At 39.7% G+C, this 27178-nt stretch overlaps 1 protein-coding gene across 3 annotated transcripts in view; it reads left to right on the forward strand.

Annotated features, from left to right (window-relative positions):
* The window catches only part of TTC7B (tetratricopeptide repeat domain 7B), a 277659-nt gene that overhangs the window by 146993 nt on the left and 103488 nt on the right, over window positions 1-27178 (forward strand). For all 3 annotated transcript variants that reach the window (XM_067556318.1, XM_067556316.1, XM_067556319.1), the window contains 2 exons: window positions 1332-1404; window positions 5322-5482. In XM_067556318.1, the coding sequence (XP_067412419.1) occupies window positions 1332-1404; window positions 5322-5482 (234 nt within the window). The remainder of the gene's footprint in view (window positions 1-1331; window positions 1405-5321; window positions 5483-27178) is intronic.

Raw genomic sequence — 27178 nt, forward strand, 5'->3', positions numbered from 1 at the left:
AAATTCTGGCTAGATTTTCTTAGCATCTTTATTTTATGTCCTATTTGTAATATAAGCTCCATTAGAGAATGCCATCAACTTGAAATCTAGTCTATTTAAAAAACACAGTTTAGAAGTAATTTTAGGTTCTACTTCTACTAACTTAGTTTGCACCAGACAATATTTGTTACATCCACTTATTTTTTAACATCCTTTTTTGCTTTTGTTGCTATGTTTAAAAAACCTCCAAACATCTAAACTGCAGTGGAAACTGACTCTGTCGGAGATGTAGTGAAATGGTCTATATGTATACACAAAATTCTGTCAAATGCACAAAATAAACAACCTGAAAAAAGTGGGGAGAGAGGTTTTTCCTCTAATTTCTTTCAGTTGTAGTAACCTATGGTGGTGTTACTTGTGATAAACATAGGTAAAAATGTTTCAGACAGAAGTGTGGGTTTTTTCATTAACTATGTCTCTAATCACAATGTGCTAATGTAATTGGGCCCCCTAATTTCTTTTTTGTGTGTGTGCTGCAGTAATATTTGTATTTAAAAGAAATATTGCTCTCTATTTCTTCTGCCCTTTTAAACATGGGGTCTTGTTGAAGCAGGTTTTATCCTGCCCTGTGCTATGGAGGGAAAGGGATGGCTGGAATGTCTGCACAGCAGTGAAGCCGGATAACCTCTTACCTTTCTCTTGAGTGCTGGGAGTGGGATGTGGCTGACACATCTGCCTGGTCCTCAGGGAGGTATAGAATACTGGGTTGTTGAGGGTGTAGTCAAACTTCTGGACTCAGAAACACTCACTGGAGGATGTGCAGCAATAAGGTTCACTCCACTGTATATTCCCTTCCCTTGAGGCCTGGCCTTCAGTGTCATCTTGCCCTGCATCAGTGGGATGGCTCAAGTGCCTGCCATGCATCTGGCATTATTCTTCTCTTTCTCGCTTTAAAGTGCATTGAAGTTTTTATTTAAAATAAGACCCATAGTTAACTATGAGAAATTGAGTTCTTAGTGCAAAGAAATCTTCCATAGGTGTCTCTGGCAAGGGCCTGGGATTAAACTTCATTAATGAGAATTCTGACTTTTCACTTCATCCACTTCTAAGATTGCATGAAGATATATAGTTTGCTTTCACTAAAAGGACAGTATGCAAAACAAAAAGGTGTTTCTATTTAGCTCAGGGGTGCTATGAGTGATGACTTTGTAATCAACTCCAGTGAGGGAGGGACAGAAGACAGGCACATCCTCCTATGTCAAAATATGAACCAGTGACAAGTCAGAAAGAGATCTGAATGTATAGTAGTATAACATGTCTTAATGGACTAACTGTATTTCATTTTTTTTCAGGGCCCACAGTTTGTCTCCGACAGATCATCTGGCAGCATTTTACCTGGCACTGCAGCTTGCTATATCAAGACAGGTTAGTTCTACTTGACAAATACATTAAAACTCCACATAGTGATATGAAGATTGATATTCTGACCTGTGTAAATGGACACAGCAGTGGTAAACAGCAAACTAAGGAATTCATGTGTTTTCAAGTCAGGTGAAAGCTGTGTTCACCAGTGTATAGTATATCATTAAGGAGCTAACAGTGGAATATTTTATTATCCTAAGGATTCAATTACTCTTTCTCTGTGCTCTTGTTATAAATCCTGATAATCTGTTACATGAGTTATATCTGTCCTCTGAGTATTGAACTCTGTAGATAGGCATGCTTAATTCCACTTCCTCATTTAATGCAATAGATGGTCTTTGCACTTTCCCTATAGGCCCTGCACTGTGGCTAAAGTCAATACAGGGAGCATTTCCCTTAAGAGTTTGTCAGCGTTGCCCTTTAGTCCAGTATTCTGCCACGCTATACACAGCCCTAAAGGTCAGGAGTAGGCCACTAGGAATCAAATTCTTATGTACCTCATGGCTATGTGAAACTAAACCAGAGAGAGGGCAACCCATTGAGCTTTGCCTTTATTCCTGTTCTTCCCCTAATATGAACATCCTTCTCTTCAAACCGTAGACCATATCTAGCTATGCAGAGCAATGTTTGTCTTAGGTTCACCGAACACAATATAGTACTTATTGTGCCTGGAGTTGTGAGTTCATGTGAGAGCAGTACATATTCTCTGAATACTTGTGGATGGTTTAGTTGTTGTGAACAGTACTACAAATATCTGTTCATAAAGAAAAGACAAATCTTATAAAGCTGCAGAAAGGGGGGAGTTCAGTTGTGTTCTTAAAATACAGCCTGAATCTTGTCCTTGTACAGCTGTTACATTTAAAGGAGCTAGGGTTGTATCTTGCATTGCATGGATTTGGGTAATACATAGCTGCTTTGTATATGTCATTGTAGGCTTTTTCCTGTGTCAGTTTATTTTAGGAACTAGATTTGAGCAGAGTAGTTTACATATTGTAGGTGGCTACTTTTCATTGCTAATGAATAGCAAAAATATTTGAGCATGTCACATTAGAGCAAAACGGACAGTCTTATGATATCACAATTTTTTTTCTGTAGCAGGTTATTGTAGGCCTAGCTCCTACTCCCCAGAAATGTAGTAGTAGGGGATTGGAACCAGGTGGAAAAGGAACTCCAGCAAATAGTGCTGGATAAAAAAATGTAAAAAAAGAAAAGCAAAAAATATGTTGTTACAGGGTTTAATGTTGGGCATTGGAGCCTTGGATCAGCAGGTTAAAGGAATTAAAGAACCAGGTCCACAAATTAGAAAAGGAAAAAAAATGGGCTGGTGAAGAAAAGAAGATATACAAGGTACATGCAATTCAATCCAGCGGTGTTTTTGGAGAAAAATAAAAGCAGTCAGAAAATAAGGGACTAGCTTGTAGAACAAGTAGCAAACTTACAGGACCAGTTGTGAAGATGCCAGCATAATGTGAGGCAGGACGCAAGAGGGTTTCCCTCAGTTTGCAGCGTAGCTATAGGATATACCTGTTCAGTGGGGCCCTGCAAGTTGTTACTGTTCCTCTGTTTTTGACACTGCTAAAACAAGATACCTGTGGACTGAGTTAAATAATATGTCCAGAGGATTTGGGCATTGCCCCCACCCCTCAGGCTCCTATTATAGTTAAGGTAGAAGGGCAAGTGGATCGTAGACGGATTGTTACTGAAACTTGTAACCTCTGCATCCAGGAGTTGGAATCCCTTGTTAAGGATTGAGGACCCCCTCCCCAGAATAAGTGGAATAGGTTCACTCGTGTGTTTTTTAAAGGAATAGTCTTGAAAGAGATGAACCATTTAGCTATGTTGGATTGGGATAAATTATTGCAGAGATCTTTGGGGACGTTTATAGTTGCAGGTTATAGCACATACTATTGATGACTCAACGTGGGGGAACAGTTTGGCATGAGTGGTGTACATTTAAGATCAGCTCAAGGGGAAGCATTTAATGTGAAGCTACTTCTGAAGGAGGGTCCGAGAGAGCTAGCAGATAAGCTTCGGTGGTGGAATCTGTGAGAGCATAATGTGCATAATAAACTAGCAAGAGGAGAGCAAACGCACATTGAAGTGGTGTTAATGGTGCTTCCCCCAGAATGCAAAGAATATCTTTTGCAGTTCAACCCTGATCCCAATAATTTGGACACTTTCTTAACCAGAGCACTCATTGGAGCTAAATAAATCAACAGTGTCAGTAGGTGAGGCCCAACTTTTCCAAGTGGAATCTGGTCCCAGGGGCAAGGGATTCTGGGTGAGGGATGAAGAGATCAGGAACGTGGAAGACCATGGGTTCCATTTTAGCATCTTGAAAAAGAGAAGGAGCCACTGGAGTAAGAAATAAAAAGATTAAAAGCTCTGCAGGGGGGTTAGCCTCTTGAGGAAACTCATCTGGTGAACTCCCAGTACAGCTTCCAGATTCCCACACCACAGCTGTTCTTTATACTGCCCCTTTCACAGGATGGCTTGGAGACGCCCCCTGGCAAAAACCACTATATTGGGATGGAAAAGAACATGTTATTAAATAGCCACAAAACAAAAAATTAGAGACAATACTGTACAGGCAGTGGAAACACACTGTGCCAAAGGAGGTGAGCTTTCATCCCCTGGGTTATACTTTGAGCCCTATATTAACAGTAGTTCAAATGATTACTGTGGTCTTTGGGAATGTGTTGCTGGGTAATAAAGGTCAAAAAGTACAACCGCCCTTCCCCCCAAAAAATACAATACAAATAAAACAAATGCTTATATTAAAAAAAAATAAAAATAAAAAACAACCGCCCCACACACACCCAAAGGCAATGGAATGTAGGCCTAGCTTGGCATGAGTAATTAAACCTGGGAGAGGCCTCATTTCTTGGAAGACAGGATTAGGGAAGTAAATAGATCATCAGGCTGAAAACAGATAGTTTGTGCTAACTAAAATAGAGAAATGGCTCAGTGAACTAAGAAACACGATGTCTGAACTAGCTAAGATAAGCAGAGGAAATACCCAGGGAACCATTTGCAAAGAACAAGGTAATAATGGACAAGATAAGTTGAAAATGTAAAGGTGAGGTAAAGAATAAGTCAAATATGACAGATGCATGGACAGAGCATGCTGTACAAGGATTGGTTCCTACCAAGTAACCAAATCAATACCAGAATTCATAATACAATGTATAAGAAATGCAATGAGATGTACATAAAAGAAGAGGGTTTCTCTGTAGCTTTGGATCTGTGATGTACCCTGAATCCACTCACTGCATTTGAGTCTGATCAACTCAGAGTAGCTTTGCTGTTTGCCAAATAAAGATACGTTAGTGGTGAAGTCTGGAGTCGAACTGAGTTCCTGGGAAGATGAGTGGAAAGAGATCTCTGAGGGAATCCCAACAGTTATGAGTTTGCCAGAATTTTCTTTTTTACTTCAGAAGCACATTGCTTCATAAAATAATTCATTTTCAACACTTGAAGCATATGTTTAAAAAAAAGCATATACAACTTAGGCGATTATGGGAAGTTATAAAACAAGAAAAGTTGCTCTGAAATCTAGCTCTGTGCTTATTCAGATACGCTTGAACTGAAGTTAAAATAAAGTATCTTTTGAGCATCATTAAAAATAAATTAAAAATATTGTAACTGGGGGAGAAAGAATGAATTAGATTTAAAGGTCTGGTATTGACTTGCACATAAAGATAAACCCATTTTATCTCACTTCACAGGTTGATTTATTACTTTGGAGCTTTTAATGTTATCTATAAAATGTCAGATCCACTTTTATATTTCTAGTTAACATTTTATGGGAGTCTATATAGCTTTGCATAACTTCTTGGAGTATTACAGATAGCTTGAATGTTTGCATACATGCAGTGAAATTTCTAGTAATAACTCTTTTCAGCATTTTTTTTACTTAGATCCCAGAAGCTTTGGGTTATGTTCGTCAGGCTCTTCAGCTTCAAGGAGATGATTCCAACTCTTTGCATCTCCTTGCACTGTTGCTGTCAGCCCAGAAACACTATCATGATGCTTTGAATATAATTGACATGGCCTTGAGTGAATATCCGGAAAACTTTATGTGAGTACTTTCTGTGTGTCTATTTCCATATGCTCTCTTCCACAACTCCTTAATTTTGCTATGCAGTAGTAGGCTCCCTATCTCATTAATTGTAAGAGAGGTTATTTCTGAAGACTGCAATCTTTTTTAGTTTACCTTTATATTTTTTCTCCAATGCATTGTAATTGTTTTCTAATACAAAGCTGTTTCTTAGCATTTTAGGCTTTTTTAAATGCTGAGAAAAGGTTTCAAACAGCTCTTTTTTTTTTGTTTTTGTTTGTTTGTTTGTATTATTCTGTGTACTGTTTTTTGGGTTTTTTTTTTTAATTTCCCACTGTAGCATGTTTTATAATACTCTCCTGGATTATATATTAAACAAGGAAATGTGCAGAGTCCTCCACTTAGGAAGGAAGAATCCCATGCACAGCTATAGACTGGGGACCGACGAGCTAGGCAGCAGCTCTGCAGAAAAGGACCTGGGGGTAACCGTGGATAAAAAGCTGGATATGAGTCAGCAGTGTGCCCTTGTTGCCAAGAAGGCTAATAGCATATTGGGCTGCATTAGGAGGGGCATTGCCAGCAGGTCACGGGAAGTGATTATTCCCCTCTATTCAGCATTGGTGAGGCCGCATTTAGAATATTGTGTCCAGTTTTGGGCCCCCCACTACAAAAAGGATGTGGACAAGTTGGAGAGAGTACAGCGGAGGGCAACAAAAATGATTAGGGGGCTGGAGCACAGGACTTATGAGGAGAGGCTGAGGGAACTGGGCTTGTTTAGTCTGCAAAAGAGAAGAATGAGGGGGATTTGAGTGCGGCCTTTAACTACCTGAAAGGGGGTTCCAGGGAGGATGGGGCTAGGCTGTTATCGGTGGTGGCAGATGACAGAACAAGGAACAACGGTCTCAAGTTGCAGGGGGGGAGGTCTAGGTTGGACATTAGGAAAAAGTTTTTCACAAGGAGGGTGGTGAAGCACTGGAATGGGTTACCTAGGGAGGTGGTGGAATCTCCATCTTTAGAGGTTTTTAAGCTGCGGTTTGACAAAGCCCTGGCTGGGATGATATAGCTGAGGTTAGTCCTGCTTTGAGCAGGGGGTTGGACTAGATGACCTCCTGAGGTCCCTTCCAACTCTAATATTCTATGATTCTATGTAGTAGCCTAAAGAAGCTATATGATACTTCAGCAAAAAAAAAGTAGTTTTATAATCTCATCCTATAAGGATAAACATCTCCTAATGTGTTTATTGTATAAAAGTTGCCCTGCTACTTTGTGTTTAATAGCCAGTCATCAGGAATCTACAGGTGCATAATTAAACAACTGAAATGGAAGCAGTAAATAAATCATTTTTTGTTCTTCATACTCGTATTTTACTTGGGACACACAAAAGTACCACAGTTTCTTTTGTTGTTGGAAGGCATCCCTTGAATACAGTTGGATTTCATAATTCTGTAAAGATGCATTTAAATTTAGAATATGTATATATTTCAGTGGAACCCACATAATGGTCAAAAGTCTCGGCATGAAATCGTAGCGCTGCTGAAGTCAATAGCAAATCTCCCATTGATTTCAGTGAGACCAGCAATGTTTGCTTCTGATAAGGAAGTTTCACTATCAGCTACTCCAGGTTATGATCCATAGCATTTAAGTTGCTGACAATTTAACATTAATTCAAACTTTAAAAAAAGGAAATTAATTTATTAATATATATTAGTCTTTATTAGATGCACATTCAATGGATATGATAGTAATAGAATTTTCATTTGAAAAATAAACTATTTTCAAATTAATGTATAACTTTCTGGCAATAAAAATATATCAGTGTTTTGAACCAATAAGAGAGAACAGACTTGCTCAATCAAAAAACTGTTTCTTAGCAATATAAAACTGCTGTTACCAAGGTTCCTAACAACCTTTTCCTGGTCAGATCACAGGGTCTGCACTTCATCCTCATGGATCTCATCACTGCTTTTGACCCTCCTTTGTGAAATCTGATCCTTTGAAGCTTTTGACTCTGTGCCTGCTGCTTTTGAGACTGCTCCATACTTGACTCTTTGGCTGGGCCCCCTCTGTGTGTAATCTGTTCCTCTCCTGGTTTCAGCTTCTGTCTTTATGCTGATGACTGTCATCTGTACTTCTCAACTCCTGATAAGTCTGCTTCTGTCCAGTCTCACATCTCAGTCTTGCTGTCTGATGAGTTCTTTGGAATGACTCACTGGGAGCTTAAATTTAACATTGGCAAAGCTGAACTCTTCTTTTTTTCTCCCAATTCCTTCATTCTCATTTGCTGACGACAATTCTTCAGTCCTTCCAGTCATTCCACTGGCCCCTAGCCATCTTTGACTCATCCTTCTCTTACCCTGAACATCCGGGCTGTTTCCAAAATTTGCCATTTATCCCTGTATAAATCTTCCTCTTCTTTCAGTTCATACAATTAAATCTCTCATCCAAACCCTCATCATCTCCCATCTTGATTACTGTAACCTCCTGTTCTCTGACCTCCCTAACACCCAAATCACCTTCCACTCCATGTTCAATCCATACCAAGCACAGTCACTAAGATCACCTTCCTTATTCATGGCTACCACCAGGTACCCATCAACATTACCTTCCCCTGAATCTCTCTCTACTTGTCCCCACTGTTAAACTGCATCACCTTTGTGCACTTCACATCAAAGGCCCTTCACAACTCTACCCCACACTACTTGTGCACTCCTGTTACCTACTATGTCATCTCTTATCTGCTCAGCTTCACAGTTTCAACATCATCTATTATCCTTCAAATCTCTTCTCAAGAACCACAAAATACTACAAATTTTGAAAGATATTAAATCTCGTACTTCAGGTCTTGAGACAATCTTTAACTACCATGAGTAAGGAGGTTGTTTGCATCTTCCTCTGAATCGTATGGTACTGGCTACTGTCAGTACTGGGCTAGGTGGACTAGGGTATGATCCAGTATGGCTATTCTTTTGAGTACGTATCAGAATATGTCTCTGGGTTTTCCGAATTGAGAAAAGAAGATAAAGCAATAGTTTACACTGAATCTTGAACCTAAACCTAGTTCCACCCCCATTCTAACATACTGTCCCTAAAGAATAAGGCAAAATCTTGTATTCTTAATTTAGGAAAAGATTATGGTTTTAAGTCACTAGTCATATTATGTGATACAGGTGCCATGGTGGAAAACCTAGTTGGACAAGTCAGACGAGTCGTTGGATAAATTCTGACTTGGCCAGAATTCCTGAAGAGTCTTTGAGAGAGGGGGGGAAAGGAAGTGAGTGCAGGCATGGGAGTGGGAACTCTGCCAGCCTCAGAAAAATAATGAATGTGAGATTATTCTCCCTGTGCTGATACATCTATGCACCTCTTTTCTTTCTTTTTGGGTGGATAATCTTGTCTGCAGCATACCCCATCAGGTTATTGCTTACCCCTGCAGAGGATTGAAGGGATGGTGGAGGTTCCTTATCCTCTCTCTTCTTCCTTGGGCAGCCACAATTTGGTCCATAATTTAAACCTGGTATTGAATTCTCCATGTTATTAAATTATTTTCTACAAGGATTTATCAGCAAAGCCTCAATGATAAGATCAGATTTTATACGGTGTATTTGTTGACATGTAAAAATGATTGAAAAATATTGAACAATTCTTTTATTCTACAAGAATGCTGTGGATATAAGATGACCCTATTTTCCCTTTCTGCAACTGCTAACAGATGATGCAAGCCCATTCCCTCTTCCTGACCGACCTGTGAGAAGATATTCCTTTATATCACCTCAAAAGTTGCTAATTTTCAGTATGCTCAAACATACAGGGATTTGTTCCATTTTCTTAGGTATTTCATTGGTTTCTCTATACATTTCAAATGTTTTCTGGCCTAAGTCCCCAGAGAAAAAGTAGGATATCTAATACCTTGTTCTGAATCTTACTAAACTAAATGGTAGGGGGCTTCTCTGAGTCTCCTCATTGTTGCATGCCAGAGACTCCCCTATCAAAGTATGGTTTAAAACTTTTTTGCATAGATACAGAAGTTGCTTTACAGCTTGTTGAAGATATAAGCCTCTCTCAATGGAAAAACTAAATTAAAAAACAAATACATAATGCATGTGAATTAAACCATTTATTATTTAATTCTCCATTGTGCATAACTGAGTACCACTTCATGCTACACTGTGTGCCTTCCTGCCATTCTTAGTGGGGCTTTTTGGTTTGGTTTTGTTTTTTCCAGTCAAATGACTTAAATTTCAAGTTTGCAATGTGATACCTTCATAAAACACGAGGGGCCAGAGGGAAAGTTGTAAACTGTGTATAGAACCTGCTGGTAAAAGGTTTTTTCCCAATCCTCCTCTCTTGTTTCTGAGAGCTGCCTTTTGCCTAGGTGCTGAATGATGGGAGAATGCTGCCTGCTAGTTTTCAACATTTTAATCCTTTTAAATTTGATACATTGTCAAGATTGATTCTCGCTCGGCACCTCTGATGTCTGAAATATGCTACTGGTACATCACCCCAAATTTGCATCCTGGACTTACAGGGACCCTAATGACTACACTAACAGGTAGCCAAGAAAAACTGCTTAAGGAACAAACAGCCATTCAGATACTCTTTGCAGTGTGACTCCCTTTGTTAAGAAGCAGAGAACTTGCTCCAGGCCTAAGAACCAGCCTGAGCAAAAAGGAGTTGTGGGAGAGAGTGAATACCACATTCTAGTGTTGCCAGCAAATCAGAGCATCTTCTCCATGTGGAGAGTTGGCATCTCATTCTTTGTATCATTTCATAAATATGTAACCTGATCTCCTGGAGAGAAAAGAGGGAGGAAGAAATAAGATGAAGTAATAAACCCACCAGACTGAGCAAGTACATGTTGCTTAGATCATTTTTCCAAGAGGAATTTAAAAGCTGTATGTTTGGCATACCAACATCACTGTAAGTTATTTTGCAGAAGTCAGCCAAGTGTAACACCTTTCTCATCTAGAATTACCTAAAAATTTTAATCTATTACAACACCATGGCATACCCTAAAGAAAAAGCTCCTATTCCACCTTTTTTCAAAAGTCTCAGAATCCAAACTTACACAAAGGGGCATTACCTTGTCCCATCCCAGTACTCTTAGATTGCAACCAGTCTACAAAAAGATACAGACTTGAAAATCTCTTTATGTGATTAAGCATTATTTTCATTAATGCCTGGGAAAACAGGATGTTCCTGCAGAGACCCTCTGTAGGACTTGAGTGCCAAACTATGAACCACAGAATTTTTTAGTAGTAGTTGCCTGTTTGGTGTAGAGTAAATACAGGTTTGTTTAACAGAAACACATTTTATATGTTTGGGTGCATGTTCAAGAAGATAACCCGAGGTGACTTTTATGTTGTGTCAAGAGTTTCAGAATGAAATGGATTACCTTAAGCACATTTTAAACACAACTGTGTCCCTTTTCTCCCCATCTCTCACTCCCACATACATTTACTGTAAAGCTGTTTCTGTGATTAGTATTGCTTTTATGGGAGTCTTATAGTTAATGTAAGAGTTGTGGAAGTACTGAAGGGAAAGTATATAGAAAACTACTTGGGCTTATGGGGTATTCAAAAAGTTATGAAGAGGCTGTCTTGATATATGATTGTAAATAACTGTTTTATCCATCAATTGGCTGGGTTCCAGCTCTTTACTTAGGACACAGATTTTTGTAGATTTTCATCATGAACTTCATATCGTTTTGTTCTTACAAGAAACTGTTTCCACTCTGCCTATCAGTTGCTAAGAATTCTAGTTAATACTGTGAAAAAGAGTAGATCTTGTTCAGATCAGGTACACTGTGTTCTGCAAAGCATGATCTGTTTAATACGGTTATATATGAAATCACAGTATTTTAGTCACAAAGCAAGAGAGAGATTAGTTGACAATCCTTTACTTAAAATCTCAATTTTTACAATTCCCAAACTCCCTGTCTTTTATTGTCTTCTCATGAGGTGCATGTTTCTATGTGGCCCCAAGCTATTTATAGTTTGAAATCTTTAAATATCTTTTTATTTATTCTACCTTGTGCTTAGCCATCAAATTATCACTTGGTAGGATGGAGTTATGTTTCATAATTAAATATTTATGTAGTCGCTTTTTTCACCTTAGTTTTTTTTACTTATGATATTATGTTATCGAATCAATAGTCTAGTATGTAACCTCAGATCATCATGACTTAATGAAAAGCCACTTAAAACAATAAGCAATAACAATAACTGCTAATATGCTGCAAATTACTGATGACTCTAAGAGATGACAGCTGACAGGCTTTTTAAAGTAGCAGACGTAAGAAGCAGAAGGGATATTTGAGGAATGCAAGAATGTTATTTTAATGTTAAGCTGCAAGCTCAAAAAAGGAAAGACATATGGTAACAGGTCTGAAAGCAACTGAAGACTAAGCTCACTGTTTAAACATTTACATTTGTTAAAGTGTGATGGAAAACTTTTTTGTTCCAAGGATATTTCATAAAATTTTAAGCAAATGTATCATCTTAATTGAAAGCTATAAATTTTTTCCTGGCTCATGGGAACTTTTTCTGAGCTACACTATTTCAGGACTCAGCAGTAGAATATGGAGTCTTTTACTTTTCCCCATGTCAGTAATATCTACATGTCATTTTCATCTCATGACTTTCCATTATCCTAAATGAAATCAGTTGATGATCTCAGGTGGCCACATAACTTTTTAAAAAGTCATCACTGTTGGCACATGTATTAGCAGTTTGAGAGACATTGGCTGACTGACTCCTATAAACAGAACTTGCATCTTGCCTGTAGGTGTGGTCCCTCCATGTCTCAGGGCTCTGACATGTTGATGGGACAGCTTCCACTGTTGTTACTCATGTTGTGTATGGTACTTGTTCTGTAATTAAACAGAGGGCTCCAGGGGTGGGAGACAAGAACAGAACCAGGAGGCTTTTGGTAGGAATTACTGATCTGCCAGGATCACAGAAATCGTATCCCTGAAAACCTGTGGATATGTGAATGTATAAATTAAGTTTTTGACACTGGAATTTAACCACATCCATTTAGTTTGATCTCATACATCTTGGAGGGAGTGTAAATATAAATATAGATATATCCACTTAGATCAGTTTTTCACTAGCCTCCCAAAAAGTACTAGCTCTTCCTTCAGTAGGACAGTAGTAATTGTTTGATTTACATACTGGGCTTAATGGTCTCTTTATAGAACTGGTTTATTTAGCTAAGTACTATAGATATTTTTGGTTTCTTATAGCAAAAGTGGGTGTTGTCCTCAGGATTTGTCAATTACTGTTATGTTCTCTAGGCATATTTAGGTGGTGGGTATCTCATTGGAACTTGACCATGGGAATCCCAGGATGGGACGTGATTTGGCAGCCCCAGGGCATTCAAGGCAAGCAAACATTGGATGGGTTCTGAAGTACAGCTAATTGGTTTTGACTTTAGTCAGAACGTATCTTTACTATAATTTAAAAAATGATTGTAAGTCTCTAAGAGCATTCAGTTCAGGTAATGGAGCAGCTGCAGCATGTACAAATGCAAGTAGAAGTCACAACACCAAGCATTTCTCCTATTCACAAAGAAACTGCTGCTTTATTGAGGGGGAATACAGAACAGAAATCAGGTGAGTGTCCTGAGGATTCATATCCCAGAGCATAGTCCACCAGCAGGAGGATTTAGCACTTTTCCAGGAAACTTGTTTGATGTATTTCTGGCAGATCAGATTTTCTGTCCAAATTTTATTTGGTTCTGCCCCTCTCCGCCTCATACCTATACTCCTACAGTCAAGGAGTGAAGTTCTGGTGGGATGTGCATCTGTTACAGCTGGAGGAGTGAAATTATGGAAATCTGTTCATGTGAGGGAGACAGAGAAAGAGGGTTTGTCTATGCAGCAGCCTGACCTTCTGGCACTTCCACAAGGATTGTGCCTGGGTTGCTTTGTTCTCTTGTTAACAGTCTTTCTCTTGGTAATCTTGTTCAGATTTTCAAGCTTTCTGAAAAAGCTGGATTGATGGATGTAGTTGAAAATATTAGTTTAACAGACATCACTGAAGTAGCTATATTGGATAATCTGTTTGTGCTAATTATTTGTTAATCTACAAATATGCTAAAATGATGGAAAATCATTCCAGGTTGTTGATACTTTCAGAAGAAAATGAGAAGCAGATGTGACTGATGGGAAATGGGAGAATGGTTGCTGTCTGTTGTAAGGACAAGGCAAGAAAAGTTGATTGGTGGATAGAAATGAACCACAAATTCTAACGAAATCATCAAGAAATTATCCCTTTATTTTATTATACATTTAGTTAGACAAAAAGTTACTGCAAAATAGTGTTGAAAATTGTGACAGTGTGATATGTTTTTGTAAAGCATTGTGTATACTTACATCTCTTTCTAAACAATGGTAAAACTGTTTCTTGTGACTGGGCACTCAAAATGGACTCGTCTAGTGCTGTTGTGTATGTAATTACACCATACTTCTCTGAGACTTAGATTGTCTATATTTAGGTTACCATGTTGATGGGTATATTATAAATAGCAAAAGCTGCTCTAATTTATGTCAGGGCAGGGTAGCTGGAGATTCAGGAAGTTGTAATTTGGCTCTCAGGCAACCCCACCCGTTCCTGGGTAAGGAGATCTCAATGAATAAAAGAAACTAACCCAAAGTCTCTTTCTGAAGGTTTGGTACCTTACCTACTGTAGCTACAAATAACATACGAAATTAAAAGAAAAAAAGCAGAAAAAATATCTTTTTAGGTGTGTACTTTATGCATTTGACAACATTGTATGTTTTGGCAATTTCACTACTCCCTTTGTATAGGCAGATAGGGTGCCGTTCCCTGTCCCCACAACAAATCCAGTTAAAGCCAAAAGGATGCTTCAGTGTTGTATGGGTCTGAAATTGAGGCTGCTAATGTGAAATTGGAGTTTTAGTAGGGAAGTTTTCTCCATTGATTGAAAGACCCTTTAGAAATAATTGGGCAGAAACCTATGACAGATACTTTATACAAGAGTGAGAGTGGATGTTCTGGAAAATATATCTTAAACTAGATTTTTTTTAAATTAGTTGCCTTAATATAGGATAGAATTATTGGAACATGGAATGCAGGCCACACCTACAGAATGGGGCACTGTATTTTGGAAAGCATTGACTCTGAAAAGGAATTAGGGGGTCATAGTGAACAAACAACTCAACATGAGCTCCCGTGGCAAAAGGGCTAATGTGATCCTTGGCTATATAAATGGGAATAGAGAGTAGAAAGGTGATTTTTACCTCTGTATACAGTATTACTGAGATGGATACTGGAATACTGCATCCAGTTCTGGTGTCCACTTTTTTAAAAGGGTGTTGAAAAATTATAGAGTGTGCAGAAAAGAGCCCCCCAAAATGATTCAAGGGCTAGAAAATGCCTTACAGTGAGAAACTTACAGGGTTAAATCTCTTATTTTATCAAAAATAAGACAGAGAGCTGATTGATTAGCATGTATAAGTACTTTCCTGGGTACAAAATGCCAGGTGTTAAAGAGCTTTTTAATGTACTGGAGAAAGGCAAAACAAGACCCAATGACTGGCAATTGTAGCCAGACAAATTTGAATTAGAAATTATGGACAAATTTTAACAGTGAGATTGGTTTAACCATTTGAACAAACTGCCAAGGAAGGTGGTGCATGCTCCATCACTTGATGTCTTCATATCAAGATTTGGATGCCTTTCTGAAAATTATTCTTTAGTCAAATATAAGTTACTTGGCTCAATAGAGGGATTACTGAGTGAAATGTAATGGCCTGTGATACACAGGAGATCACATTAGATGATCTAATAGTTCTTTCTGATCTTAAACTCTATGACTCTATTCAATACTCTCTTTGATAGGATTCCTTTAATGTTTGGAGTAGAGCGTTTTCAGCTTCATATTAGTCTACTCTGATATTTTTTTATTTAAGATTGTTTGGTGTTCATCAAAAACAAAAGATGACAGATACACAAACATGAAACTATGCCAAGATGGAATATATTGAATTTAGTGTACATGTCACCTGACTTTTAAATTAATTATTTAAGCTACATCAGTATTATCAAGCAAGTTTCGGCTTTAGGCTGCTCTAACTTACAACAGCTGGCTATGTTCCCTAAGTGATCATACACCAGCTGTGAATTGACAGAGTCAAGCTATGATCCCCCTGCCCCAACAGGGTGCTGTCCGCCCCAGCCAAACCCCCTATGCTGGGATGGGGAAGTCAGTGTAAGAACTATCTCCACTGCTTTTATGCCATAAGAGAGTTTTCCTGCTGGGGAAATTTTCAACAGCGTAACTGCAACCACATTCTGGGCCCTTGGATCTTCCCAGGCAGGCAAAGAGGACAGAACCAGGGCAGATGTTGCCCTTCTAACATATTTAGTAAAGAAGGTACATTTTTTTTTTTTGTTACCTGTTTGGTGGTGGTGGTGGTGAAAAGAATTGTTAAATATGAAATGTGATTACTCTCCATTATAATAAATTGAATAGGCTTGCAAACTGAACTCATTCTTGCAGGGGACACACCAGAACAATAATCTGATCTGTAATAATATAGGCCCAAAAAAACCTCACTCAGCAATCTCTGCATCCAGCCCATAATTTTTTGTTGTGTTATTGCATAACTTTAAGGAAGATATCCTGTCTTGATTTATAGTGACGCAAAATCCACCACATCTCTAGGTAAATAGTTCCAAATGATGAATTACTGTTATTTTTAAAGCATATACCTTATTTTTAGTCTGAATTTGTCTAGCTTCAGTTTCTGACTATTGGATCTTGTTATGGCTTTCTGCTAGATTAAAGATAGTATCAGAAATCTCTTCCTTATGTAGTACATAGACCATGATCAAGGCACCTCTTAACCTTCACTTTGATAAACTAAATATATTGAGCTTCTTCAGTCTCACTCTAAAGCTTGTTTTCCAGACTTTGAATCATTCTTGTAGCTCTTCCCTGAACCCATCCGATTTTTCAACATCCTCTTCATAGATGTGGACACCAGAACTGGACTCACTGTTCCCTTAATGATCTCACTAATGCCATATACAGAGGTAATGTCAACTTCTTAACCCATGTTCGATGTTCCCCAGCTTACATATCTGAGCTAGACTTCTTTTTGCCTCTTCAGGTGTTAGGGATCTTATACCTTTATATGTCTTGGGGTGGAATTTCACAGTTCTTCCACTCTTAACTCCAGAACACTATCTATGTTAACCGCTTATTACCAAACAGGCCCAACAAGATTTGGGCACCTGCGTGATTTTTTCTCTTTCAGAATATGTAACCAATGATATAATGACCTGCAGTCGTCTTAAAACAAATAAGTTTATTAGCTCGTGGAGCAAAGCGTTAGAAAAAATGAGTTAAAATAGCCCCCCAATCTATACACATGTTCCAACTAATGCAGTCCAATATGTCGTTAGCCTTCTTGGCAACAAGGGCACACTGTTGACTCGTATCCAGCCTCTTGTCCACTGTAACCCCTAGGTCCTTTTATACAGAACTGCTGCTGAGCCGGTCGGTCTCTTGTCTGTAGCAGTGCATGGGATTCTTCTATCCTAAGCGCAGGACTCTGCACTTGTCCTTGTTGAACCTCATCAGATTTCTTTTGGCCCAATCCTCCAATTTGTCTAGGTCACTCTGTATCCCATCACTATCCTCCACCGTATCTACCACTCCCCCCCGCTTAGTGTCATCTGCGAACTTTCTGAGGGTGCAATCCAGCCATCATCCAGGACCGACCCCTGGGGCACTCTGCTTGATACTGACTGCCAACTAAACATCGAGACATTCATCACTACCCGTTGAGTCCAACGATCTGACCAGCTTTCTATCCACTTTATAGTCCATTCATCCAACCCATATTACTTTAACTTGCTGGCAAGAATACTGTGGGAGTCTGTAACAAAAACTTTACTGAACTTTACTAAATTCACTTTACTAATATCACATCCACTGCTTTCCCCACATCCACAGAGCCAGTCATCTCATCATAGAAGGCCTTTGGTAAATCCATGCTGACTGTTCCTGATCACCTTCCTCTCCTCCAAATGTTCAAAATGGATTCCTTGAGAACCCCCATGATTTTTCTGGGGACTGAGGTGAGGCTGACTGGTCTGTAGTTCTCCATATCCTCCTCCTTCCCTTTTTAAAGATGGACTGTATATTTGCCTTTTTCCAATCATCTGGGATCCCCCCTGATTGCTATGAGTTTTCAAAGATAATGGCCAATGGCTCTGCAATCACATCAACCAACTCCCTCAGCACCCTTGGATGAATTGCATCTGGGCCCATGAACTTGTGCATGTCCAGCTTTTCTAAATAGTCCTGAACCTATTCTTTCACCACTGAGGCCTGTTCACCTCCTTCCCATGCTCTGCTGCCCGGTGCAGTAGTCTGGGAGCTGACATTGTCTGTGAAGACAGAGGCAAAAACAGCATTGAGTACTTCAGCTTTTTCCACATCATCTGTCAGTACGTTGCCTCCCCCATTCAGTAAGGGGCCCACGCTTTCCCTGGCTGCCACTTTCTTGCTAACATACCTGTAGAAAACCTTCTTGTTACCTGTCACATCCCTTGCTAGCTGCAATTCCAATTGTGCTTTGACATTCCTGATTTCACTCCTGCATACTTGAGCAATATTTTTATACTCCTCCCTAGATATCTGTCCAAGCTTCCACTTCTTGTAAACTTCTAATTTTATGATTCACTACAAGCTAAATTAGATGGTCTTCCCTCATAAATTCCAGGATTATAACAGATCCAACTTACATCTTTTTAGGAAGCTGAGAAACTCTTGGGGTCCCAGCTAGGAATTGAGCCCTAATAGGTTTCCTCCTCTTTCCGGAGCAGCCTTTTCTCCAGCCCCAACTTGCCTGTATGTGTCTGAGTCCTATTGCCATATTTCTTTCTATGGACTTTTTTTACAGGTCTATGTATCAAGCTTTTCTCTCCTCCCCCAGTTGCCCAGCCCAGGCTACCTAAGAGAATGCCAGTGTGATGATTGATCCATTGTTTAGCAGTTAGATCCATTCAGTCTTATTGGCTTGTATTCATTGGTCTGGTGACTGTGGAGAATGGTGCTGAACCTGTCTGCTGCCCTTCTACATTCCAGCACCCCATCTCAGACACCCAATACATAAATTATATATTGGGGTCCAGATCTACATTCACCACACAGAACCCCCACATTCATCACAGTTACACTCAGTTCATGATTTGACATTTTTCTTCACAACCATAATGGCTAGAGATTTACATTATAATAACTATTTAAAAAAAACAAACCCTGAGATTATGGAGACCAAGGTGGAAATCCCCCTCCAACCCCTCTCCAACCTGCAAAACAATAAGTACCCAGGGCACCTACCGAGTGCAACATGACCCAACTCAAGACTTGGTCTGTAGACTTTTTTTTTTTTTAACACATAAACTCAAGTGTTATAAGGAACCCTATTCATTTCATTGCTATTTAAATAATGATAAAATCTCCAAGTAATGCTTAAAAATGTTGATGTTATAGTGCTGGTAGGATTACTTTTTTTAAAATTTGTGCTTTTGCCATTTAACATACTTCATTTTTAAGGGATACCTTTTAAATTGTATTATGACTTCCAAACCAGATCCGAATAAGAACAGTCTATTTATTGTGTGAGGGAATGCAAACTAAAAATATGATGGAACATGCATTTCTCTAATGCAGTAAATGTTCTTAGAACAGTATCTAAACATTCTCAAGGGATTTTTTTTAATTCTTTTTAGAAGTGGAAGCTGTGCAGGCCTCTGTGGGTCAAAAGAATCCCTTCTTGTTTCTTCCCAGCTGATGCCATCCTCAAGGCCACCACAATGGTGTTTTAATTTCTAGTTGAGGAGTGAGGGATTGAGCTTCTTTTCAAAGCCCACCTACATATGTTGCTGTTACATCAACAGAAAGATTCTCTAAAGAGTAATACAGGACACTCCCAGCCTTTGAGTAATAGATTTGACATAGAAATAAAATCTGGATCCCTTTCATGTTTGTTGAGAGCTGTAATGCATTAACTACACAGCCTACAAATGACCCTATAAAATGGGCTTTTAAAGAAACATATTTCGAATAAAAGAAATGTTTGTGGTCCATTTATCTGTTTTTAAATTCAGTCTGTATACCGTTTACAAGCATTCTACATGAACTCAGCATTCACTGAGTAGTTGATTTTTGTATATCCGTGTAATTTTTCTTATTCAGTACTACTAATGAATACACTTTTCATACAACCATTTGGAAGTTGCAGGGAATTATTACATTACTTTTCTTCCTTCCTAATCTTTTCCAGTTTGATACTATCATGTATTCATCAGAAAAATGCTCTGCAAAGCATATTAAAGGTTATCTAGATTAGAAATACAAACTGTTGCATTATTCAAAGAGAATATCTGGAATCCCGTAATGGTCTCGTTTTTCAATTGTGTAGAACATAATACAATAGAAGTCTTTTTTCATCAGACGGTGCATACAGGTACCTCTTCTTGAATTGGCTTTTAAATGCTAGTTTCTTTGAATGTGTATAGTTCTTTGTTGCTTGCTAAGACTGTTTGGCTTGATCCTGTGGCAACATTACAGCAGCACTTCTTATGCTTTTATGTTCTTCGTGCTCTGAATGTGGTAAGTACCATACAGAATGAAAATCAAGTTTATACCAAATGCTAGTTCAAAACAAAGCCCAGTCCCTTGAGCTTTGGAGGAATGGGGCTGGGGAGAATTGTCCTTCTCCAGAAGGAAAAAGGAATGATCAGTCTCTCTGGAAGAGCAGGAAAGCAAAAGGGCTCCCCTGTGAGGGCAGGAGGGTATGAAACTGGGGTCTCCAGGTACTATAGTGATGAGTGATAAATAACTAGTAGATAGATAGATAGGATGGAAGAACAAGAGTACATTGGGTTGCAGCAGTTGAAAAGAGACAAACAGCCCAAATGACTTGGGCCACCATTAGCCAAATTCGGTCCTGTTTTATGCTGGCTTTGTGGTGGAAAGTCCACTGTGGAGAGGCTATGGTAGCTGTAGCTTCCCCTCAGTTAGCTTAAATGGTGGATGGGGCTGGCAGTCAAGGAGGAGAAGGTGTCATGATTAGTGCAGCCATGTTGCTGTGTATTGAGCCCTTCTCTGCTGCAGCCTCATTTCCCAGTGCAGCCAGTAGGTATGTAAGTCCTACAACAGACTGATTGCCCACTTACTTTTTCTCCTGCCTACTCCCTATGGAGCTATCATACTTCATGAATATTCAAATGTTTGTTTTGTTCAAATCATGTTATTTGGAGGCAGCTATGTAAGTCCCTTTTTAATGGCCTCAGTTTGATAGAGATCTATAAAATTATGAATGCTGTGGAAAAAGTGAATAGTGTTGTTTACCCTTCCACCCAATACAAAAGTCACAGGATTCACCTGATGAAATTAATAGGCAGCAGGTTTAATACAAACAAGGGGAAGTACTTTTTCACACAGTGCACAGCTACCTATAGAACTCTTTGCCATGGGGTGTTTTGCTGTCCGAAAGAATAATTGGGTTAAAAAAAGAACTAGATAAGTTCATGGAGGATAGATCCATCAATGGCTATTAGCCATGATGGACAGGGATGCCACCCCGTACTTGAGGCAACCCTACTACACCTCTGAGTACCAGAAGATGGGGTGAATCACTTCATAATTGCCCTGCTCTGTACACTTCCGCTAAAGCTGTGCTGTGGGCCACTTTTGGAGACAGGATACTGGGTAAGATGGACCATGGTCTGACCCAGTATGGTAGCTCTTATATTATCTTTTCTTGCCCCATAGTGAGTTTTTTTTTATTGATAGTGGCTCTGTTTCTGTGCATCTTATTATTGCTCTGACTGGACAAGATGTTTATCAATTAAGGTCTTCATTACACTAAAGATGTCTTCATTCATTCATTGTCTTCAGACATGTATCATTTTGCCATCTTAAACTTGATTGCTCCATGGTCATTAAGCTTTTCTCATTGATCCAGAGGTCTAGAGCCCTGAAAGCTACACACTGTAAAGGAGAGGACTCTTCAGTTCTTGCCCTTTTGACTGAGAATGCCAAGTGAGGTGGGTTTCAGATAACCTTTCTCTACTACCTCTCCTTGGAGATGAAAGATGGTTTCACCTCTTTGGGGTGGTATGCAGTCAAACCTGCAAACCTGGTATGTAGGTTTTAGGTAAAATAAGGTTTTCTGAAGAGTGAAAATCAGACTAAACCAAAGTAGCTGTATGCATAATAGGATGGAAGTTGAGTGATTAATTGAAGCCTTGTTGAAGCTGGTGGACATGACAGCTGCTCTTCATTCAGGATAAATGTAAGTTAGAAGTTAAGCTCATTTTTGGTGTAAGGTGGCTGAAACAATACGAGCCACTACCCAAAATCCAGATCACAGCTATGTGAAGGGGCTTTAGTTTATATTGTTTGATGGAGAGGTGAGTGTCTAGTGCAGAAGCAGCCAGAGAACAGGGAGAGAAAAACAGCCAAAAAAGCCTGGCAGAGGGCAAGAGAAGCACTGGAAATCTGGATCTGAGAGGAAGCACAGAGAGGGAGTATTTGGGGCAGAGTACTGGCTGAAAAGAAGCTTTGAACTGTGAGTAAAGAAACTGCCTCGTGTCTGATTCCTACTGTGTTCAGGGGAACAGGAATTTATGTACATGATTTGTAAATAAACAGATTTGCACCAATTTCTTCTAACAGAAATAACCTGTAAGATCTCAAGTATTGGTTAACTGCTCAGGCCAAATAGGGTTACACTCTGCAAAAGATGATTGAGATTGTTTGGGATCATCTGTCTATTCCAGCACTGTCTTTCTCCCTCACTTTTTCGAGACCAATATGTCTCAAACACCACCTATGCTCTTAGGTGTCTTATGTCCTCTGTCTCCCTTTTTTCCCCAAGTTTTCCGTCAGTGATACCTTTTCAGGTTACTTTGAGCTGCACCCCTGTGACATCACCCATAATGGTATTTCTATTAATGTTCAGTTTTAAAAAATATGACAGTCTTTCATGAAATGGACATTATGTTTTCTAGATCCATTCAGGATTGTATTTGCTGTTTTGAACAAACATTCATAGAATTATAGAAACGTAGGGTGGAAGGGACCTCGAACAATCATCTAGTTTATCCCTCCATGCTGTGGTAGGGCCAAGTTAAACCTAGACCATCCTTGACAGGTGTTTGTTTAATCTGTTCTTACAAACCTCCAATGACAAGGATTTACAAACCTAGGAAACCTGTTCCAGTGCTTAATTATCCTTATAGATAGAAAGCTTTTCTTAATATCTAACCTAAATCTCCCTTGCTGCAAACCATGCTGATTATTTCTTGTCCTACCCTCTGTTGACATGGAGAACAATTGATCACTGGCCTCTTTCCAACAACTTTTTATGTATCTGAAGGCTGTTATCATGTACTCCCCTCACACCCTAATCATCTCTTCTCTGTACTACGCGTGCCCAGTTCTTTCAATGTTCCTTCATAGGTCAGGTTTTATAAACCTCTTTTATCATTTTTGTTACTATTTCCTATGGACTCTATCCACTTCGTCTACATCTTTCTTGAATTGTGACACACAAAATTTGACACAGTACTCCAGCTGAGGCCTCACTAATGTCAAGTATAGAGAACTTCTCATGTGTTACATATGGCGTTCCTGTTAGTGCATCCCAGAATTACATTTGCTTTTTTGCAACAGAATCCGGTATTGCCAATCCTTGAGAATTTTTGGAAGTGATGGGATTTCAGAGCGTGCCTGAGCTTCTCTGGCAATAATGCGAGAAGCTCCAGCTGCCTAGCAAAGTTCAGTCCTGCCAGAAGTGTATCTTCCGTTGTTTGCTGTTCCCACAGGAGGGGAGGGGAAAGAAGGGAGAAAAAAGCCCAGCCGCTCAGGACAACTCCTTTCCCTCCTTCCTCTCACCTTTCCTGTGAGAATGATGGACAGAACGGTGCCTCTGCTCCTTCTCCCATCCTCCTTGCAGCTCCTGGTATTGGAAGGGGCAGGGTGAGATTGAGTCCCTGGAGCAGCCCCTGTCAGCCTGGGAAGGGGGCAATGGGACCCTTCTGCAGCTTCCCAGGTCTGGGCAAGTGGGGCAGAGGTGGACAGAACTGAAGAAGAAGCAGAAGTGAGGCTGTGGCTGGGAAGGGGGGGAAATTAACAGATGCTGTTCTCTCAATGGTAGTAGATGACAGAACAAGGAGCAATGGTCTCATGTTGCAGTGGGGGAGGTCTAGGGTGGATATTAGGAAAATGTTTTTCACTAGGAGGGTGGTGAAGCACTGGAATGGGTTACCTAGGGAGGTGGTGGAATCTCTATCTTTAGAGGTTTTTAAGCTGCAGCTTGACAAAGCCCTGGTTGGGATGATTTAGCTGAGGTTAGTCCTGCTTTGAGCAAGGGGTTGGACTAGATGACCTCCTGAGATCCCTTCCAACTCTAATCTTCTATGATTCTATGTGGGGGCACGGGGGGCAGGATTAACTGTTGGGCACGGGTGGGCAGATGTGGGGGTGAGAGCTCCTGCAGGAGGGCCAAAATCACCTTACCCAATAAATGTGAAAGAATGGGCAACACTAATTGTCCCTCCCTCCCACACTCTCAGAGGGCAGGGGGAGGTCAAATATCAAAAGACAGACCAAAAAACACAATATAATCTTTGGCCCAAAAATCATGTTTGTTTGTTTTTTTAAATCTAATGACTATTGGGGTCTGACATGATAATTTTTTCTCTCTTGAAGGGGTCTGGCTCATGACTTTTAATCTCCTGAGTTTAGCAATACTGAGCACCGCAGTGTTGACTCATACTCAGTTCGTGATGCACTATAACTCCCAGGCCCTTTTCTGCAGTACTGCTACTTAAACAGTTATTTTTCATTTTGTATTTATGTATTTGATTTTTTCTTCTTAAGTATAGGACTTTACACTTGTCTTCATTGAATTTAATTTGTTGATTTCAGACCAATTCTTCTATTTTATTAATCACTCTACCATGATGATCTCCACAGGGGGGAAGGAATATCCCTGTGAGATTTGCATCCAGGATTCGCAGGGTTGAACCCTGAATGTGCTATCTGTAATTATAAACAGTGCAACATTACTAGCTCTGGGACTTTCCCCAATTTAGTAAAACCTTATGGAATTTGGTCTTCATAAAAATGGGAATTGTCACTGAAATGCCTACAGACTCTAGCTAGACTGAGTCAGATTTCCCTGGTCAAAATGCCACCACCGTTCCCAAATTGTTACATTTTTGGTTCTTATATTTTTGGATGCCAACTTTGCAACTGAAAAGGGTTCTTTGGAAGCTATATGTACACGTTAGTTATCTCTTAGCCCCACTGTTACATCTTATTTTCAAAACAAAGTATTCTCCCCATTCAAACAGCTCTCTTTTTGTTCTAGTTTGTCTGTGCTTTACCACGTTCCCTTTAGTGGCTGGAGGCGTCAAACTAAATCCGGCTTCAAGTTTAATAAGTCGAAGTGCTGCCTTTAAAGCAGAGGTCCTCAAACTGTCAGGCGGGCCCCCAAGGAACATTGGGGGGGGCGTGGCAGGGCCCAGTCTAGCCCCCAAGGGGGCAGGGAGGGAGCACCACCCCACTGTGCCCTAAGTTCTACCCCTACCCCAGCTGCCGGCCCCACTCCTAATTGTGACCACAGCACCTGGCTGCTGTTACCTGCTTGACCCTGACCTGCCGTGGCCCCACTCCCAGTCTCAGCCACCACAGCCCGGCTGGGCCCATGGCCTCAGTCGTTGGTCTTGGCCTCCGGCTCCCAACTGTTGTTCCTGACTCAGCTGCCGTGGCCCTGCTCCTAGCCACAGCCTCCGGCCCTGATCATGGCCCCACCTCCCGCCCCAGCCCCGTGTGGTGGGCGTGGACATGGGCAAGGGGGGCCACACCTAAAAAGTTTGGGGACAACTTTAAAGAAACTGTTCGTATTTTTTATTTCCTTTTTGATCTAATCTATATCAGTTAACAGATTGCTATCCGTTATGTCATATCTCTGCCTTTCAGTACATTTTTATGTGCAGATCATTTAATAGGGGGAAAAATAGCACAAAACAACGGACAAGGCAGTGAAAAGCAGCACAAGATGAGACAAGAGGAAATTCATGGATAACATCACCAGAGAAACTGAAGCTGATACTGAAAGAGATGGTTAATAAAATACGTTATCAGAACTCAGTAGGGTTGTAGCTGGCAAGTTCAGACCAGCCAAGGGCCTGTTAAGAACAAACAAGGAAAGACCTTAACAACAGAAATAGATCAAAAAGAGTGATGGGCAGAATACTGTGAAGAGGTACTAACTCAGTATTGCCAACTCTCATAATTTTGTCATGAGTCTCATGATGATTATTTTTCTTAAAGCCCCAGCTCCTGGAGTCAAATGGATATGTGATGATTTCAGCCTTCATTCTTAAAGAAAAAATAAGCTTCTAGCCCTCGTGGCTGTGGAGAAAGCTTCAAAATGTGATCCCAGTGCACCCTAAAGGATCAAAAAGCAGAAGGCAAATAAAAAACCACCAAATTTATCATTTTTACATAATCTTATTTTAAAGCAAATCTCATGATTTTTGAACCTTTGGGGTTGGCAACACTGTCAATGAACCAATCCCACAAGAAGCCTTTGACAAAATTTGAACACCCAAAAGATAGTTTTGTAACATCTCAGATTACAAGACTCAATAAAAAAGTTAAAACTTGGAAAACTGCAGGTGAAAACCAAGTCATCAAGAAAGTGTTGAAAGCTTGTGAAAGCTGAAATGTGTTAAGAATGACGCTGAAGAGTCTGCCCTGACAGAGATGTCATTGGGGAGTGGGGATAACACAATGCCAACTGAAAGAACCCTTCTGTTGAACTTTACTTAGAGAGGGAATATTTATGGTACTTAACAGCATAGAGGATGTGCACAAGAGAGCTCCAGGTTACACAGTACAGATGATGAAGTGTTGTTCATGTCCCATGCAGGAAGGATTCAGATTTAATATATTAAATCCTATTAGATTTGAGTGTCCTATTGTGTCACTGCGTTTTTTTTTTGTTTTTTTTTCCCTCCCCTAGTGCTCTTCAGTACTTGAATTTTTTGTGTAACAGGTTCAGCGCTTATTTTGTCCAATAATATTCCTGATCAACTTATTGGAATGTGACACATTCAGTCTGTGATTTGTATACCATGGGATATCTTTTTGGACCCAGAGAATTTGTGATTGATGACTTTTGAAACCTAATATATTCTGTTTGTTACCGTTGTGCGGGTTTTTTTAAAGTCAGATACAATCCACCCATTAGAGGGCTTGATTTTTGTTTTGATGTGGTTTCTCAGGCTTGTTTCTCATTTATATCTTTATTCTAATTCTGAACATTTTCCCAGCATGACTTTACTTTGCAGTAGTTTCAGGCTATTAAATCTCTTTTGTTCCATTGTTTCTTGCTCTTTTCTAATCCAGTAGATACATTTTTCTTGTTTTCTTAATGTAGTTTACTGCATCATCCCTACTTTAGTAAATTAACAGGTATCTATGGCATCTATTGTAGTTTTTCTGGTAAACTAAATTGGGCAGGAGCTTGTAGCAACAGAAGCTTTGGAATAATTTTAAATGTTTTGTCCAGATTAACAAATACTGTTTGCTTGCTTATTTCACTTAAACTGGTTTAGTTGGCCATCCCAATAAGAAGTTACAAGGGAGTACCGTCCT

Source organism: Emydura macquarii, unplaced genomic scaffold (genome assembly GCF_026122565.2).
Source record: "Emydura macquarii macquarii isolate MOO-44397 ecotype Brisbane River unplaced genomic scaffold, CSIRO-AGI_Emac_v2 contig_1713, whole genome shotgun sequence".
NCBI classification, from domain to species: Eukaryota; Metazoa; Chordata; order Testudines; family Chelidae; genus Emydura; species Emydura macquarii.